The 19,900-nt window shown below is 40.5% G+C and overlaps 1 protein-coding gene across 2 annotated transcripts in view; it reads left to right on the top strand.

Moving 5' to 3' along the window:
• The window catches only part of LOC146799096 (sodium/potassium/calcium exchanger 4-like), a 937,744-nt gene that overhangs the window by 14,564 nt on the left and 903,280 nt on the right, over positions 1 to 19,900 (top strand). Inside the window, exon 2 of one of the 2 annotated variants that reach the window (XM_085628039.1) lies at positions 5,592 to 5,742. The exons of the other annotated variant lie outside the window; for it this stretch is intronic. Coding sequence (XP_085484165.1) covers positions 5,709 to 5,742 — 34 coding nt within the window. The 5' untranslated portion in view covers positions 5,592 to 5,708. The remainder of the gene's footprint in view (positions 1 to 5,591; positions 5,743 to 19,900) is intronic. 2 annotated transcript variants of the gene reach the window in all.

The following is a 19,900-nucleotide window of genomic DNA, read 5'->3' as shown; positions in this document are numbered from 1 at the left end:
ATATTCACCTCCCCTTAATAACCAAATTGTCGGATACCAGAAGAACAGATAAGACACTAAGGAGGGCCTGGCACTCACTCTCTCCAGACTCTTTCAGTGAGTCATCTCACCTTGTATTACCATCATGTGTTTCTGACATCAATGCATGATTAGAAAATCTCATTAGAGCTCTAATGAAGGCTGTGGACTAAATTGCGCATCTCAAAAAGATAAGCACCACGTTCTTCTGCACCGTGGAATACGACAGAGCTAAAAATTGAAAATTCGGCTTGTAAAAATTTAGAGAGTAGATGGCATAGAATTAAAAATCCACAGGACAAGGCTTGTTATGAATCAGATCTGTCTAGGTATCATCTCAACATTAGAGCTACGCATAAGCATTTTATCTCTAACCAAACTGAACAGGCAGGAAATGCACCGAATCATAAGATCATTTGTGATTTTTCAAGCCCTCAGGCGTGTATGCAGCCCTCCTTAGTGTTGCAGAAACTGAGTGACTCTCTCACCACCTTTTGTAAGGAGAACATTTCACAGATTTATTTAAACTTCAAAACCCTGCCAATTTAGACCCATGCATTACCAGCCGTGTGCCTGATATGGGAGCAGTTGGGACTCCCACACTAATGTGGTTCGAACCATTCTTTGGAGGAGGTCCAGAGGTCTCTAGGTTTGGTGAAATCAGGCTCCCCCTAGATATCTGCTCTCTTAGAGTTATGGTACCACTATCTAACCATCTAACCATCTTGCTCCAGCAATTCAATCGATATTTAATCTTAGGGTGAAAATAGGCAGAATTCCCTCTGAATGGAAAGCTGTGCATGTCCTACCGATCCTTAAGGAAGATAACCTGGACCCAAACATCCAATTTAACTACCGTCCCATATCACTGTTACCCCTTCTGGGTAAATTGCTAGAAGGCCTAATCAACAACCAATTAACAGCCTTTCTAGAAAATAATCAAATTCTGGACCCTTCGCAGTCCAGATTCAGACCAGGCCATTGCATCGAAATGGACCTGCTGGCTGTCACTGACTCTTTGGGACTTTCATTAGACGCAGACACTCCTTCCATGCTAGTGCTGTTAGATCTCTCCACAGCTTTTGATATGGTCTCACACTCAAGGCTGTTGAAGAGACTGTGTGAGATTGGTGTTCGGGGGACTGCGCTAAAATGGTTACACAATTTCTTGGATGATAGATCTCAAACGATCACTCTTGGCCCCTATACCTCATGCAAGATGTATCTGGATACGTGTGTACCACAAGGCTCATGCTTGAGCCCCACCTTGTTCAACATATATATGGCACCCCTTGCTAAGATCGTTGAGCCTTTTGACTTTGATATAATATCCTATGCTGACAACACTCAGTTGACTTTCACTTTTGATTCTGGTTTAGAATAACCCAAAGATCGCTTTACGAAAGGAATGTTAGCCATCTCTTGTTATCTACAATTGAATGCAAATAAGACCGAGATCATGCTGTTCGACAAAGCCATCACCCTGTGGTCTAATGAGTGGTGGCCCTTTCAACTAGGATCAGTCCTATCCCCCAAAGTCTGTGAAGAACCTTGGCAAACAAATTGATCAAACCCTCTCTATGAAAGATCATATCTTGGATACCATAGACAGATGCTACCATAATATGCGCCTCTTACGCAGAACATTCCCCTTTCTACTGCTATCTGAAAGAAGAACATTAGTTTAAGCCCTGGTAGTGAGTCAACTAGACTACGGAAAAGCTCTACTGACTGCAGCTAATGGGACGATCATGGCTAAATTACAGGTAGTGCAACATATGGCAGCCAGACTTATTCTTAATCTTCCGCCAGGTACCCCGTATGCCCCTTCATTGAAGTCTCTGCACTGGCTGCCAGTAAAAAAAAGGAGCATTTTTAAGATTTGCTGCCTCACATATAAGGCAGTGAGGGGCAACAGCCCAAGCTATCTACAACAGAAAATAAATTATATGTACCCACCGGAAGTCTAAGATCCAAGGACAAAACCCTGTTGTGCGTCCCGCACACCCGCCTGACTAAATGGGGTGAGAGAACCTTTTCTTACCTGGCTCCTGTTTACTGAAGCAGATTTCCTGTGCATATTTGTACCTTTCCGAACTATTGCCAATTTAGGAAAGCCTTCCTTTTCCAATGAGACCTCTTCTTGGTAGATGCTTGCCAGCTACTGTTTGCAGTGCCAAGATAGCCCACGGTGATTCGAGTGATATACCAAACGTAACCAACATAACATGTATACTGGCCCATAGGGCCAAAGATTGATAGGCCAGGATTAGCATTAGGACGATTACCGATGATAATAGGCAGCTGATTATTGAATGTGACTCAATTCTGTAACATTTTCAGCAATCTTCTCATAAATTTGATTCACAAGAGTCAGACAATTCTCTAAAATTTGAGAAGAACAATTATTTTGCTGGAATATGCGTTAAACAACTCTTCTACATGGATGCATAATCATTAGAAATCCTGTTCATCGAGCAGAAAGTCAAATGTGCTATACAGAAGTTGGTGAACGGGAAGGCAGTAGGTAAGGATGGTATACCTTCAGAGTTCTATAAAAACATCTCTAGATGTGATCCTCCCTCTATATATGGGTGTATTTGTTAGCATATATAATGGTAGTCATATTCCAGCCTCCTGGGTGGGTACACTAATATCTTTCTCCTTAAAAAAAGGAAGGTAGAAATACCTTTTTAATTGATCAATACAGATATGCCAAAATATTAGCGAGAAGGCTCCCAGTGATGGTACTGAGGTTAGTGTCCAATGAACCGCAGTGTTTTATACCAGGACTGGACACTACAGAATCTACGAATATGGCAACAAGCATGTTTGATGCAGCCAATAGTATGTCAGAGAAAACAAGTATGATCCTGCTCCATGCAAAAAAGGCATTTGACCTGGTTGCATGGGGTTATTTAAAAGCAATTCTGGTACAAATGAGATTAAGTGCAAGTTTTATAGTGTTGGTAAAGAAAACCTTTTTTGTCAGAATAAGAGGGAGAAGGAGGTTCAGGCTAGGTTCGTCCTCCTATATCATTAAAGTACACTCAATTAATCCATAGATAATGGATCATGAGAAACTAGCCTAAGTTAACAGACAGTGGGTTCACCAAATTGGTGAGCCTCAACAATTTAGAAAAGAAAAATGCTTTTCTAAAGTCCCCTCACTCACCCAAGGTTGCCCCTAGGTGACATGCTTCATCATTGGGGCCATCCCAAGCACCTACTGCTTGGGGCGTGCTACGACTTGCGAGATTTACGTAGGAGCACTTTTTTGTGTGAAACTATGTGTTGTTCAGTGTTGGGGGAGTAGTGTTTGTGTTAGTTAAAAATACCTAACTAGTGAGTTAACAATTTATTCCTACTCCTAGCTGGTAAGATAAAAAAGGGGTTAATAACAGGAAAAATATAACTGTTATGTGGTTATATTGCCTATTATATTATTTTATCAACATGTTTCGAGGTATCCCCTAACCTCTTCTTCAGGACAGCGTGGGATCCAGCCCCACGTGTACCACTCCGTGCAGAAACCTAAATTAAGGTGAAAAATTAGACTAATAACATGCGCCTATTGAGCGCACTTGGTTATATACATACGGTTATTGATGAACACGTAGTATTTATATGGTAGCACTAATATGCCCCATGGTCTGTCTGGGTGGAGGGGCCTGTAGGACCTGTTCTTGGCATCCCTCCGTCAGTGTGACCTGTAAGTCCCAGGCTCGACCGCAAAAACCTTACATCAAACCTATTACTATAAAGTGTCATCGAAAATTAAAATTGTTAGAGGCACAAGGCAAGGATGCCAACTTTCCTCTGTATTGTTTCCTCTTTATCTAGAGGCTTATTTACTGAAACTAAAGGCTGGGCCCCATGTAATCTCAGTGCATCTCAAAACCAAAATAAACTTTATTCGGGTTTTAGAGCAAAAATACATAAAAGTACTGCAAACCAAATACATACATTTAAGGCTCTGGCCCATAGCCAGCATAAAAGGTTGCCAGTACACAAAAACAAGATAAATTGATACAAAACAACATAAAATAATACAAAACATACATACATACCAATTACTTTATAAATCTCACTCATAGCTGAAATGCAATTGTAAGTACAGTTTGCCAACAAAATGATAATATTCATCATACGTTCCTACAGTTTAAAAGATACACCATATAAAATTATTAGCATAGTAGGTACTAAGAATTTGATATAAACTCTAGAATAATAAAAAAGTTGTTAAAACATGGCAGAAGGGGATAGTAAAAATGATCCATCCAAATAAATGAGCTTTGTATAAGATTGATAATCATTTTAAGACAGTACACAGGACCTCATGTTTAAATTAATCTGAAGGAATACTTTTATTTGGGCGTTACAACCCAAGCCATTTCTCAATCTGTCTCATACTACAGCCTTTCTAAGTAACCCAGTGATTTATGCCTTCTGATTGCATTCGTAATGTGGGTTACAGTAACATAACATGCATAAACATCTGGCATTCCTCCAAAAATGAAAGGCCACCTGTTGATAAATGAGACCCTGGGATAAAAATAAAGGATGCAGTACTCTTGATCTGATAACTTTATAAAATTTACAAAATGACACAAAATGCTTTTTAGATTGACTAGCTTTTCCATCACATGGGCACTTAGGTAAATTTGATGACTATACCTTTGATTTCGGAAATGCAACAATGTGATGGATGAATTGGAAGTGCAGTATAATAAAATAGAATCTGTCCTTGTTATTTGTCATGCTTAACAGGTAACTATCACGGCTCACCTGTGGTTTCCACAGGAATGAGAGGGAAGAAGCTGAAGAGCAGGTCCCCACTTCCTTCTATCACTTAGTATGCTTAACCTAGTCAAAGCAAGACTAGTGAACTGGGGAAAGAGGTGAAACAAGGGAAGGAGAAATAAAGATTGTCCCTCGGTGTGGCCTGGGCAGGTTGAAGTCGTCACTGGAAAATGTGGGAGACCCTAAAATAGAGAACCGGAGTAAGATGGAGGAAGGGGAATGGTGTAACAATTGTATATGAAGAGAGTAAGTATATAACTATCCTCACTACCTGATTTACTCCCCTCTTACACTTTAATTTAAAAGAAATCCCTCAGGTGTTAATTAAACCTGTAGTAAATAAATAAAATGAAAAGACAGAGATAAGCCAAGGTATACATTCCTGTATACAATTAAGTTTTCATGGTGACTTGCTTACCATAAGTAGAAAACAGAAAAAGTAAAAATATAGCCCAAAAAAATATTATAGATACTTAATTTCTCTGGATAAGAATGTATGCTATCACATACAGAAAGTAAAAATTGTGTAGGCAAATATATATTGTTTGCTTAATTGCAGGAAACCACTTAATAACTACACAACTCGGGCGCAGCCAAGAACATACAAGAAAAGAACACAGATGCTCAACCGGCCACTAATACTTAATCAGAAAAGTGATAAAAATGCCTTTAACTCATGCCTGCATGAACTGCTGCAGCGCAGGCGCGTTACCACAAAAACAGGAGTTGACACTTTTCAATTATTTCTTCTTCTTTTAAATTTGTTGAAGGAAATAATGCCCTAAACAGGACCTCCCCACGGGGGAGATAACTGCAGCGAGAGAGGAACCGAAGATTCTAGATTCAGCAAAGCTCCAAACAAAGACACCGGTGTGAAGAGCAGGGAAATGTTGGAATGCCGCCGCGAGGACCCGGAAGCTGGTGAGTGACCCCGGATGTGAAGGAGACACTCACTCCACTAGAACGCGAAGCGCTTCTTCCGTCTCGTCTGGCATTTTTATTCACACGTGGCTCCGCCCCTGTTGCAACCTGCAGCAGGGGCATGGCAATCCTGACAGTTCCCTTGTAACCCTTACTGTATCGGTTCCTTATAGACTCTCTTCACTGTCAATTTAGTTATTTCACCCAATTCTCAGTGAGCCCGCCTAATTCCTAGGAAAACAGTTCTTAGTTTGATCCAGCGCAAACCCAATAATTTGATCAGAGATAAATATTCGAAAAATCATATACATTGGCCCATACACATTCACCCAGATCCCTGATGCTCTGGGGTCGAGTTTGCTAACTTGCCTCAATTTTTACTCTCGCTATTCAGGTTAAACCTTGCACATTTGTAATATTTGTGCAATCTGAAATAATCATAATTGACTTTTCATCTACTTGGCCGATGGACTAACTAGTTGAAGAGTTGATGGTAACGGGAATTCTGAAGGAAACATCAAATCAATAAACTGACTAAAATAATTGGAGACTCCTGGTGGGATTCAATAATTTTTATCTAGTAATTTAAATTGCTCATATTGATTACTACCTAAAATCAAATGCTGGAAACCTCGTGAGAGAGAGCAAAACTTATCAACATAATAACAATGCTGTCATTTCAAATATACGTTGCAAAGAGTGGACAGATGAAGAGACATCAGATGCAAGTAAAAATATATCGATTTTAGATGGTCAATTCAGAGGAATAGGTGAAGAGGCAGAAGGTACAGAGATAAGAAATATGACTGTAAAATTATTCTGCAATGCTAGATCAGATCAAATACAAACCCAAGGGATCTATGAGGAAAACCACCACCCATGCCTAGGTAGTAGTAATGACCCCTGGACCAAGAGTCAGTGATCAAAGACTCAGGAATCAGGACAGGTACAGGACAGGAACAGCTAGGCCTCTCTGCAACCCGACGATCAGCGGCGCACCCCTCACTCGAACACCTTCAGCCTATGCGATCTGCAGCAGCTCTCACCACACCCCCAATGCACCTATTCTTATACTTTAATTTACAAGTCCATCCCAAAATAGTTGCTAAGTTCAAGTTTTTAGGCTAAGGCATTGGTTGAGTTCTGTTGGTGGGATGACACCCCATGGTTAAATCATTCTACTCTTGACTACACTATTGTTCTAAACAATTTTTTTATACAGTCAGCAATTTCAGTTTCACTCTCACAGGTACATATGCAACATTTTAATTTACAGTTAAACTTTCAACAATTTGGTTTCCGTTCACACGAAGACACTGGCTTTGTTAGCTTGACAAATGTTCAGTCATTCACCAGGTCACGCTTTCTCAGCTTGTTCAGTAGCTCAATCATGTGGTCACATGGTTCCCTCACGCACACCACTCCACCTGCCCATATTGCAGTCAAGTTAAAAAAGATGGAGGATTCGTCCATTACTGGAAAAACGGGAAAAAGACATTTATTAATTATGTGATAATGTATTTTTCACTGTTTACCACCCACCATAGCCCGAATTCATGTTTTCGGTTTTCTTAGCATAGCATAAGTAGAAAAGCAGCATTATTTATTAGGATAAAGCAGCACATGTCATGCTTTTTACTAGCTATACATGCGGCCCTGCCATGCAAACATTCTAAATTAATTCTATACACAAGACTTTTACATTTCTATTATTTACACATTTTATTCTGGTTAGTTCATGCATTTTGCAAAGCATAGCTTCCCACGTTAAGTGTATTTGTACGGATTAGTCATTCTACCACTACTGACTGTTAGTACATGTTATAGGGGTGTTCGATTGAGCAGGTTTCTTTTGCGAAAATCCTGCTCCATCAAGTTCTTTCTTATTAAAATGCAGGATATTAGCAGGAACCCGGATACTACAATTTTCTTCCACTTCTTTCAATTTGCCATTAGTAAACCGAAACCAGGGATTTTTTTCATACTGATCGAGTTCTAGGCAATCCCTTTTAATGTGTCTGGTAAATTTTGTGCCTTGTTTAGGCCAGATACTGTGTTATTTAATAATGTCACTACGATGAATGTGATCTTCAATATAGACCCAGTCAAATTCTTTGTTGGTTAAAAGAAGCTGGGATTGATTGCAGGACTGCTAAAAGTCGACATAAAATTGCATTCTCCTGTGTCTGAATCTGTTTACTGTTTATTATACCAGAAATTGGTGCCCCATTTAGACCAGCTGGGAGACACTTGCTTTCATACAATTTCACTATTTCTCTGATGGGTTGTTATGCCTATTTTATTGGCGAATCTGAAGACAGCGTCAGACACTCATATATATTTTAAATTTGCAGTCTTTACATTCGGTCACCATTGCCCATCCTGTGAGAAAAGAATGCCCAGATAACTACAAGTTGTTACCTGTTCTGTCTTTTGGCCTATTACAAAATGTGCCCTGGCCTTCTTGCTCCCCGTACTGCAGACTATGGTATACATTTTAGTCAGGTTAAGTTTTAAACATGTACCCTCCATGAAGGATACAAATTAGTTCATTAAAACTTGGAGGCCATTTGATGTGCTTGATAACAGAACTACTTAATCTGTATATAATAAGATCGGGGTAACATGCGATCCAAGTTTGAGTGCATTTGCATTTAACCTTTGGAACATGGTGTCAACCCCACTGATATATAACAAACAGAAAAAAGGGGCCAAGACACAACTCTGCTCAATGCTTTTTGTCACCCTGAATTTATCTGTGCATTCCCTCTTTTTTCACAAAGCGCACACAGGTTGTTAAGGAGGTGTAGAGCTGTGAAGGATGAAATATAATATTGACTGGGGTGCACATATCAGCAAGAGTCTGCCACAGTTTGGCATGGTTCCCTAGATCAAATGCACTACTCAAGTCTGCAAAGTTGAGTGTTTCCCAGGCGTGCTATTGCATATATACTAATTATGAGATGTAAGTTGGTACCTTGCTGCACTGTACCAGTTTCTCTCCTAAAGCCATATTGGGAATTAGTTAATATATGATTATGCGAGGCCCAAGTTTCTCATCTGGCCAAAATCACTTTCCCCATTATTTTTACAGAAGACTCTAATAAGGATATTGGGCGAGAACACCTTGGGTCTCCCCTATCTCCTTTTTTAAAATGGGCACAATGGTGCTATCACTCCCTGTTTTGGGGAAATGGCTCTGTGCTGCCGCATTACATACTTGGGTTAGAATGGGTACCCATAATGGTTCAACAGACGTAAAACGGTCGGCGGGTACCCCGTCCAGCCCTGGCGCTTTTCTAAGGGTGCTATTTTTGAGTGCCAGAGTAGCCTCCTCCATACTGATTGGCTGCAAGGGTTCAAAGTCTGCCACCTTAGAAGGTGCCTGAGTAGGGCTGATATCAACATTGCTGAGATTAAAAATCCCTCCAAAGTGGCTCTTCCATGATTCGGGACCAACTGAGACCTCCAGGGGAGTTAACGGTCTTCCAAAACAAGGTGCAGTCCCTGGTATCTGAATCCCGTACTAAGTTTTCCCAAGCCTGCTCCTGGAGTTCCTTTTTCCTAATAGAAAGAACTAATTTATAGGTCAGATCTTGAATGTGCCCCCTATTTCTCTGCCATTTCTGTACCGCTTTCCTGAACTTCATACTGGCTCGAGTACAAGGTTTATCAAACCAGTTGTGGGCCTTACTACTTTTTCTTTAGTCCTTAATTGGGACATATAATTTATCTGCTACCGCAGCTGCAATATTCTGAATTGCTGTTAGGAGCCTTTCATAGTTCACTCCTCGTTCAATACAAATATCAAAGGCTTCAGAATTCTCCTTAACTATGGATTCTAATAGCCTATTTCCTCTAATGCCTGCCTATTTAAAAAAAGTTCCTGGTTTCATAGAGCTTTGAAGTGCTCAAAACAATTGTCAAAGAGGAAAACCCAAATAGCATGGTCCCTAGGCAATGGTTCCCTATTCCCGTCGAGCACTACTAATAAATCCTTGCACAGCTCCTGGGTTACAAGCAAATGTTTTTATGGGGCCGATTTAAATGATCTTTGACTTCCAATTATGGGCTCATTTTGTTTTGGCCCCTTGGCCTTTCTATGCAGCTTTAGGCGGGTACTGGGACATGTTTTGAAAGCGGTCCCTTCCTTAGAGGATATACAGTTTGTTTCATTCGGGCAGCTTGCAAGGTAAGCGAGGAGAGCGAGTCATGCACAGGGTACTCAGAGAGTGAACTAAAGATAATAGGCTGTGTAGAGTCATGTTCTTGTTCTTGTGCTTGATCCGGTTATCAAACTGGGGGCACAGAGCCAGATTTAATGACAGCCTTCTTTCTGACAGCTCAATTTCTGCATTTACTACCCCTATGGCCCTTTCCAACATCTGATCTATGTCAGTATACTTGAATGCAGGGCTTGGTATGGGGTCCCCCCCACGTAATCTCCTTTTAACCATTTCTCCTTGGCATACAAGGATCTCACAGCATCAGCTAAAACTGTGATGCGAGGTGAAGTATTTAATGGAGGTAATCTACATTGAAAAAGCACTGTAAATATTCCTCCACATCTAATGATGGCTGTTAAGGGCGTAGACCGATGGCTTACCTCATAAACGGGCCCATGCTAGAGTGGTTGACCAGCCCGGCTTCAGGTGCTCTCGGACGGGCACAGATAGTCCCATCCTTGCCCCTAGGGTGACCAACCGTCCGTAAATTTCACGGACTGTCTGTTAATTGGAAGTCACGTCTGTTGTCCCTGACAATCCCTCTTACGGATGCCTTTTGTCTGTAATTTGGGGGGTGACAGAGACCTTTATTGCTCACCTATGAGATTGCTCAGTGTTCTGAGAGCTCCCTGCTGGGGCCGCCTCGCACTCCTCTGTGCTCAAGAGCAGACCCTCCCCAGCCTCTAACAGACTGTAATGGACCCATTGTCTGCGGCTCATTGTGGCATACAGAATGACAATGGGCCAGTTGGGGCAATAAAGGCATGTAGTGCGCCTGAAGGCAAGGGAAAAAATTTAACACATTAAATGGAAGTAAACTTGCCCAGTTGCTTTAAAATAAAACAAGCATATGCAATCAGTCATGTATTTGTACAAGTTAGAGCTATGGCATTGAAAATAACAATGTTTACATAATAACTAATATACACTTATTTTGACTTGCACTTTTTGGTTGTCTATTTACTGATTTATTATTGCGCAATCTCCTCTGATGTGTCTGTAAAACTTAACTTTTGGCCCAATGTTTTGTCCTGAATTTTGACCGTCTGTCCTGAACTTTTACATTCACTGTCCTGAATTTGCACCCATGCCAGTTGGTCTCCCTACTTGCCTCGGGCAAAGCTCGGTCGTGTCCCGGCCTGCAGGATTGCTGAAGCACTTATCAGCGCAATACAGCAAGCTCTACCCCCAGGGCTCCCAGAATGCAAACACGCCTCCTGGGGCTTAGAGCCCTGGAATTTTGAGTTCCAGGTGCTGGCCAGGCCCTCAAGGTTGCTCAGTTTCTCAATTTGTGCCAATGAAATATAGCCGCATATGCTGATGATGTTCAGTATTTTCTAGTAATGTGGAAAGCGCTATAACTGCTGTAGAGTAAATTGCCCAACAATTCAACAGTTTCTGGGGGTTTGCTTTGTATATGGCAAAAACTGAGGTTCTTACCAATTATAACATAGACCATGCAGCATATACAAAGGCTGGAGTCATTAGAAACCTAGGTTAAACTAATACATCTAAATATATACAAGATTTTGAATCAAAACTGTAACCCACAGTTAAAAAAATCAAGCATGTTAATGTGATAGAGGGATACATTTCTCATATCTTTTGTCGGCAGATGCAATCTGGTTAACATTTGTATTTTACCAAACCACATGTATTTATTTCACTCCATTCTGATATATAGTCTGTTAACTTATTAAAGTGATTAGATGCAGCTATATCTAGATTTGCGTGAGGATCTAGAAATGTACAGCCCACAGTCACATTTCTTAATAATCTGTAAATTGAAGGGGGTTGGTCGCAACCATATTGCTGTTTTCATTACTGGTATGCTATGATAAGAGACTCTCAAGATTACTTTATACTCAACAAATTGACCCTCTTACTAATATATATATACTCTTCCTGGGTACCAATGCTAATAGCTGGCTACTCTGTAATTTTGACACAAACTAATACAAACATGTCAAGTTTGTGATGGTGAGGGACGCTAGAAATATTGGTGAACAATTTATGAAATCTCTTAATACATACCTACTTAATAGATATTTACTTAAAAGTATTCTTAAAGTATAAATACGTTCTTACGTAAGGTTTTTGTGACTAAGTAGCCAAAAAATAGGCAAAAGGAGGGGTTGCTCAACTTGAAGTACTTTTCAAGGAGCAACATATAGGTACATATGATGAGCTTCAAAACGATGATCTACACCCGGGGTGGTGGATTCTTTAAATATTTAAAAATGAGGGATTACTTGATGAAATCAGACACAGATGGAAAAAATCGAGATACTGGATGTTTTAAACAAATTCAAGACAGCTACTGTAAAAAACATGTATGCGTTCGTGAAGAAACAACTACCTACCTGCAACATAAGGCTAGCTGGGAGTTGGTCTAAAGCAGTTGTTCTTAACATTTTGAACCCACAGTTAATCATTACAGGAATCCACAGATCCTGACTCAATCATTATTGAAATTCAGGATCACGGCTTCAGCAATTCTGACAATTTGAACTGAAAAACAATATACAAAAATGCAGAAACAGGTATTCATCAAACAAATACACAAAAGATGGAAATTTTTATTTCATACATAAACAAATAAAAAATAAAAAATGTGAATTTAATGGGAAGGTTGAAGCTTTTTTTTTTAGCTTGAATTTAGGCCACTCATTGTCCACTCTATATTCTGTTTGATACACTTGAACTGCTCACATGAATCAAACTGAGGATACCAACTTAATTTTTAGTGCCCAATTTCAAATTAATTCACAATTACAAATTTCAATTTCAATTTCAATTTTACCATTTTGCTTCATTATTTAGATACACTTTGTTAATCTTCTACTATTATTTAATTTCCTAAGCAATTGCAGAACCCCTGAGTAAGCCTTGTGGACTCAAAGGGGCCCAATGATCACTGGTTAAGAACCACTTGTCTAAAGATTTAACTGCAACAGCTACTACTGAGATGATTATACATAGCTTTAAACTAATCTGCAAATGGCTAACTGCTAACCTACTGATTCAACATTATAAGATGACACACAAGCTATATTTCACTCCAAGTAGGTTACATCACTGGAACAGTAATATAAGATTGAACAGTCCTAGATGTACTGTTCGAAAGGCGAAGGAGGTTTATATGTTTGTACAGATCTCAGGGGCGTTCAGCAAACTATTGCCTGTAAATTAGATAATATGCTAGGCACAGATATAACTCTTACAACACTATTATTTTAGGAGTCGATGTAGAAAGGGTTGTACAATCCAACTGTATAGGCATATGTTTTGTGCTATGACCATTGCTAAACTTATAATTGTTAAGCATTGGCTTGATGCTAATCCTACATAATATACACTCTGGTGGCAGTGGATATACTCCATAATTGAAATTTGATTGAAATTGAATATGCAATTTATAAAATTGAAGGCAGACTCAGGAGGTACTCTGTTTCCTCTCTCTCTGTTATTGCGTATGTCACCAACTAGATTAAACATGTGTAAATCTATGTTGTGTGTTTGGAAGGGTCGTATGAAATTGTTAGATATGTCAAATCTGAGATTTTGTTTTGTATTGTGATTTCTTCATCTGTCTCAATAAAAAAGGAATAAAGGGCAGCCTGGTTTTTCCTTTTCTAGCCTGACAGTTCTTCTCAGATAAGCCTCCTCAGAACCTGCTCAATCTGCAGAATTTTAGTAGATTACAAACTCGCTGCCTTGCTCTAGGTAGATCAGAATATCTTTAGGAAAAACATCTTCTGGCAGAAATTGTGTATCTTAAATACTGTTATTTTAGTAAGCTAAACAAATACATATATATTCAATGAAAAAAACAAAAATTACAGGGATGTTATAGTTAGGCTCACAATTCCCTTGTACAAAGCCAGTGAAATTAGCAGTTATAGGTCCCTGAGCTGACTATAACATGCACTGCTTCTGGCCTCACATATTACATCACTCATTACATTGTCAGTGACATCTCTGGTGACATCACTGATGACATCTCAAATGACATTCAGATGATATCATCAAGTGAGTATAAGTGTTTTTAAGAGTTTATGGGTGTTAAACATTTATACTAATATACTACAAAAGTTAAATTGTAATACTAGCTGCTCTACTATTGAGTCATACTATTTCTAACATATATTATGTGAGTGGCTGTGTGAAAGCATGTTTCCTTGTGTGTATGAGTGTGTGAGTGACTGTAAGGGATGGGTATATAAGTGGGATGTGAGCAGATGTGTGGGTGAGTGAGATGCTGTGTGAGTGGCTGTATTGGTGAGTGAGTGGGTGTGTCAGTGGCTGTATGGGTGAGTGAGTGGCAGTGTGAGTGGCTGTATGGGTGGTTAACTGGGTATATAGTGACTGCATGAGTGAATGAGTGGGTATCTGAATGGCAGAATGAGTGAGTGACTGGGTATGTAAGTGGCTGTATGGGTCAGTGAGCAGTTGTGTGAGTGCTTGTATGGATGTGCGAATAGGTATGTAAGTGATTTTGTGGGTAAGTGAGTGCTTGTATGAGTGAGTGAGTAGCTGTGTTGAGAGGCTGTCTGGTTGAGTGGGTGGGTGCATTACTGTGTAGGTGAATAAGTGGGCATGTGAGTAGCTGTGTGAGTGGCTTTATGGGTGAGTGACTGGTTGTATGAGTAGCTGTATGGGTGAGTGAATGGTTGTATGAGTGGCTGTACAAGTGAGTGAGTGGGTGTGTGAGTGGCTTTACAGAGGAATAAGTGGGTGTGTGAGTACTGGGATGGGTCGGTGAGTGGATACCTGAGAGGTTGTGTGGGTGTGTGAGTGGGCATATGAAAGGTTGTATGGGGGTGTGAGTGATTCTCTGGATGATGTCATGAGTGATGTCATGAGTGATGTCCTTTGAGATGTCATGAGTGATGTCACTGACCATGTCATGAGTGATGTAAGAGGCAGTGCATTGCGGGGGCTTAAGTTATAGATTGCTGAGGTAACTATAACTGCTAAATTTCACTGGTTTTGTTCGAGGGAAATCTGAGCCTAACTATAACATCCCTGTAACCTGTGGTTTTTCCAGTAAAATTCTAAAGTTTTTCAATATCTATTTCCTAACTATAACATCCATGTAACATTTGGTTTTTTCTTAAGTGAATTTCTATGGCTTTTTTACTGATAGTTGTGTTTGCAGAGTGGTGGGCAGACTGGGTGGGGGCTACCATATGGTTGGTGGATCCTTGGCCAAAGGAGGGCCGGCAATGGGGCGTCACCGTTTTCATTATTTATAAGTTTTATAGCCGACACATACCCCGTGAGTGCACCGGACCTTGGGAGTATCATGAACTCCTTGTTTTTGATTGATATATATAGATATATATATATATATATATATATATATATATATATATATATATATTTCACTTAAAAAAACATAGGTTTCACACACGTTATAGTTAGGAATTAGCATTTAAAAAACCTTGCAAATTCACTTAAAAAACCATAGGTTTCACACATGTTATAGTTAGCTAGACATTTCCCTCGTAAAAAAACCAATGAAATTCCCCCGTTATAGTTAGTGCAGGCAACTATAACTCACGCGACCGCAATCCTCTGCTGATGACGTCAGATATTACATCACTGTATTTTGGCACCTATTTACCCATGTCTTCTTCCATTAATCTTTAGCTATATATATATTACAAATATTTATTTTTCAGAAAGACACATATTTAATCAGTGATGTAATATCTGACGTCATCAGCAGAGGATTGCGGTCGCGTGAGTTATAGTTGCCTGCACTAACTATAACGGGGGAATTTCATTGGTTTTTTACGAGGGAAATGTCTAGCTAACTATAACATGTGTGAAACCTATGGTTTTTTAAGTGAATTTGCAAGGTTTTTGAAATGCTAATTCCTAACTATAACGTGTGTGAAACCTATGGTTTTTTAAGTGAATTTGTACGGTTTTTTAAATGCTAAGTTCTGTATTTATTAATATTTTTTTTTCTCAGGTTCTTCATGGTGTGCGCACGGTGCGCTTTGCGCACCGTGCACACACTGTGGGCACTCGTGCGCTTCGCGCACCAAGCGCACCCGATGCGTTGTCCGTGCAGTGCGCACACAGTGCGCGCACACTGCGCTTTTTCGTAAAAAAACAAAAAATTATTTTTCATCTTTGGGGGTCCTTCAGTGACCCCCTGACAAAGGCTAGGGGGTCAGGAACTGTCCACCCTGCCCCCTTTTCACATTCTCCACCTTTGTTTTTCACTGCCTCAGACTGCGAGAGACAAAATGGCGGCCGACACTTCCTGATTTCGACCGACTAGAATGTTTACTGTCATGTAACCACCAATCAGAATTACGCTCGCGCACGTCAGCGTGCGCATACAGTATGCTTACCGTATGCCCACGGTGCGCGCTTATAGATATATATGTACTTTTAACTGAAATTTTCTCAGGAACTACTGAACAGATTGACTCCAGATATTCAAAAGGCACATCCCTGACCTGAGGACTTTCTCTTTGCCAAATTTCAAATAATTCTTTTCAGCTGTTCGGGTTGTACCTTGGACTAAAGGTCCCTATGGAAAAATGCATGGGGAAAACGCGTTTTGGGACCCCCCTTTTTTCTCAGCCCCGCTTGACTACTCACCCCGAGACTTTCAGGGTAGGAGCAGAGCGGAGCGCCCCATCTATTTTGAAAAATTTGCGAGGATTCGTCAACCGGCGCCAAAGTTATTCAAAATAGAATTTTCAGATTTCCTATGGAAACACCGCCAGTTGATAATATATTACCTACTGGCGGTCGCCAGTAGGTAGTTATAGTTAGGACCTATTTTCTATAGGAAATCCGCAACATTCTATTCCCGGTTGACGAATCTTCGCAAAATTTTCCAAACTTTTGGCCAGTTCCGGTCTGCTCCTATCCTAGTTTTGTGGTGATTCATCAAGTGGGGGCCGAGAAAAAAGGGGGGTCCCAAAACGCGTTTTCCCCATGCAGTTTCCCATAGGACCTGTTGTCGCAGCTACAGCCCGAACTGCTGAACGGAATTACACCAAATTTGGCAAAGAGGTAGTCCTCAGTTCAGACTCGTGCCTTTTGCATAAATGGTGTAAATCCGTTCAGTAGTTCCTGAGAAAATTAGTGTAAAAAAGATAGATATATCTATGGCCTCGGAGAATCCGCGCACCCTATGCGCACCCTAAGCGCAGCCTCCCTGAAACGAGCGCGCACCCTCTCGATCACGCACTGAATGCTAATTGGCTGTCAAGTGTCTGTGTACATTCGAAACCAGGAACTGTTGGCAGCCATTTTGTGCCTCGGTAGAGGCGAGGTTGATTAAGTAAGGGAAATAAGTGTGGGAAAGATGTAAAGGGGGCAGGGTAGAAATACTCTGACCCTCTAGTGTTGCTTAGGGTGTCCCAGAAGGACCCCCTGGGGCCCCCTCTTTTTTTTTAAAATGGTGAAATGCGCGCAGGGTGCGCGGATCTAGCCGGAAAAAAAAAACGAAGCACGGCCTTCCGTGCTTCCTTAATAATTAGCCCCCGGGGCAAGTTGTTTTAAATTAATAGGGGGAGGAGGGCTGCATGGCCCCCCTCCTGGAGCCCTCGAGGGCCCTGGGGACCGCCATCCCCCAGGGCCGGCTCCTACAGTGTCCTAGGGTGCCCACCCCCAGGACACTGTTGTTTGTTATGAGAGGGCGGGAGTCTCCCGCCCTCCCATAGCAAACTTCGTTTCCCTGCTCTCTCTTTCAAAATCCAAACGATATTGCTTTTCCACATGGGGAGCTATATGTCAGCAGCTCCTCATGTGGAAAAGCAATGCCGGCTCCCGAAGGACGCGGGGAGCCGGCTGGGACCGTGGGGGCATTGGGGCTCCCTCCACGGTCTCCAACGTTTTTTCATGAGCCCCGGGGGATGGGGTCCGCGGGGATAATAAAAATTAGTGATAGGGGCTTTTTTTTTACGGTAAAATTAGGATTCGCGCATTCTAACGCGTTGGATGCATGGTTTCTCTCGCGTTGGGTGCGCGGTCCCTAGCGCGTTGGGTGTGAGGATCCAAGGAAAAAAAACTGAAATTTTTGGGAGATAAACATCAAGCTTAAGTGTTTTGTTCTTGAGTGGCTCTAAAAAGAGCCGTTGTGTTCATTGAGAGTTTTTGGTACTTATAAGTAAGTACCTATACAGAGTCTTAAGTTGTTGAGGAAAACTCTGCTTCCTTCATCAGTAAAGTGTACTCCATCTCTCCTATACATCTCTTGCATATGAAAGCGCAGATTGTTATTGTAAATGGAACCCATTCTATAGTCTCGGAGAAAAGCAGAAACAGATTTATTCACATGTTTCCTAGCTTTCTCAATTTGTGGACAAAAATGATTGGACCAGTTCCATTTCTGCCTTTGGCATATGTTAGAATACACAAAGGCAGTTTTGGGAAAAAGTGAAAATCAGTTCTGCAAAGGTGTCCTTCATAAGCATTTCCAGACCTACCCCAGTCAAAGTGCCTAGGTCATTGCCACCACAGTGCACTATTATGAGGTCAGGGTGTTGGATATGCATAAAGGATTTTACCAATGGCATCAATTGGTGCCACTTTAACCCTCTCTGTCCAATCCATTTAATGTCTACATTTGGCAAACCTAGGTCTTTGTGAATGCCTTTGTTTTCTGCATACCTTTGACTCCAGAAAATATAGCTGTGTCCCACAATCCACACTCTAAGCATCTTGAAGGGAGGTCTGGATGCACTCAGATGGTCTCTGTAAATGAAATGGCAGTTTGAAAAGTAAGATTTTTCTAAAATGGTGGCTAAGATGCAGTTTTGAAAAAAGACAAGAAATCATTGGTTGTTTGACAACCTTCTACACTGAAAGGTAGGGTGCATGTTTCTGTTTTTTAAACGCATTATTCTTAGTGGCTAACAAAAAGTGATGGAAAGGAACATTATATATGATAAGCTGATATGTTGAAAAGTCAAGCACACTTTCTGTTTTGATTAGCAACATTGTGTGCTGAACTTGTGACCTGTGTGCTGAGTTCAGTGTTCCATGACCTGTTTCTATGGTAACAGGCAGGAGACAGATTGGGGGTAGGGTTCAAATGTATGTCATTTGGAAACGGTTGAAATGTTTAACCAATAGAAATGTGTGTTTGCTTTTGAATTTATGTGGGAAGGAATGTGATTTGATGTTTACATGTATATGTGTGGAAAATGAGAGGGAGACTTTGCCATTCTTTGGTTTCGTTGACAGATGCACAGTGCAGAGATTATGTAAAGGAAAATCTGGTGTGTGACTGATATACTTCTTAATCTTCAAAACAACTTGAAAGGTGAGTTATTTATTTGTGAGGGGATGTATGTGGTCTGTTTTGATTTTAATCAGACTAATGTATTTCTCCTGCTAAAGTGCAGGGAGTACTTTTTTTTGTCTACAATCTTATTGACAGTGTGTGTGCATGTAGACATCATTCTGTGATAAGCATTTGTGTTTTTTATGTGTTTGCAGACAGCTAACTGTGCTGTTTTTATATTTTGGTACAATTAGAAATCAGTCATTGTTTATGAATTTGCAAAATGAGTCATGTTTCTACTCTAAAATGTAGTATTCGTAGATTAAGAAATGTGTTTTGGTATAGTGCAAGGGATAGTGTTGTTTGTCTAGGATCACACAGTGAGTCTGTGTGCATTTAGGAATTATTTTGAGAGAAACATTTTGGTACTAATCTGTAGTAGTAGATTTTGTGCAATGTGTGCAGTCACCTTAGATCTTGTAGACTAGTAAATGTATTTTGTACAAAGGATAGTTGTCTGTCTACAATCACACTGTGAGTCTGTGTGTATTTGGGTAAGCATTGTGAGAGAAGCATTTGGTAAAATTATGTATTTTCTGACAGACAACTGTTTTAAAACCTGTCATGTTGTCAAGTTTTAGTAGCATTAAAAGCCAGTCTTTGCTTGTGC

Source organism: Triturus cristatus, chromosome 9, assembly GCF_964204655.1.
Source record: "Triturus cristatus chromosome 9, aTriCri1.1, whole genome shotgun sequence".
NCBI lineage: Eukaryota > Metazoa > Chordata > Amphibia > Caudata > Salamandridae > Triturus > Triturus cristatus.
The sequence above is the reverse complement of the archived record's forward strand: the minus strand, read 5'-3'. Positions and strand labels throughout refer to the sequence as shown.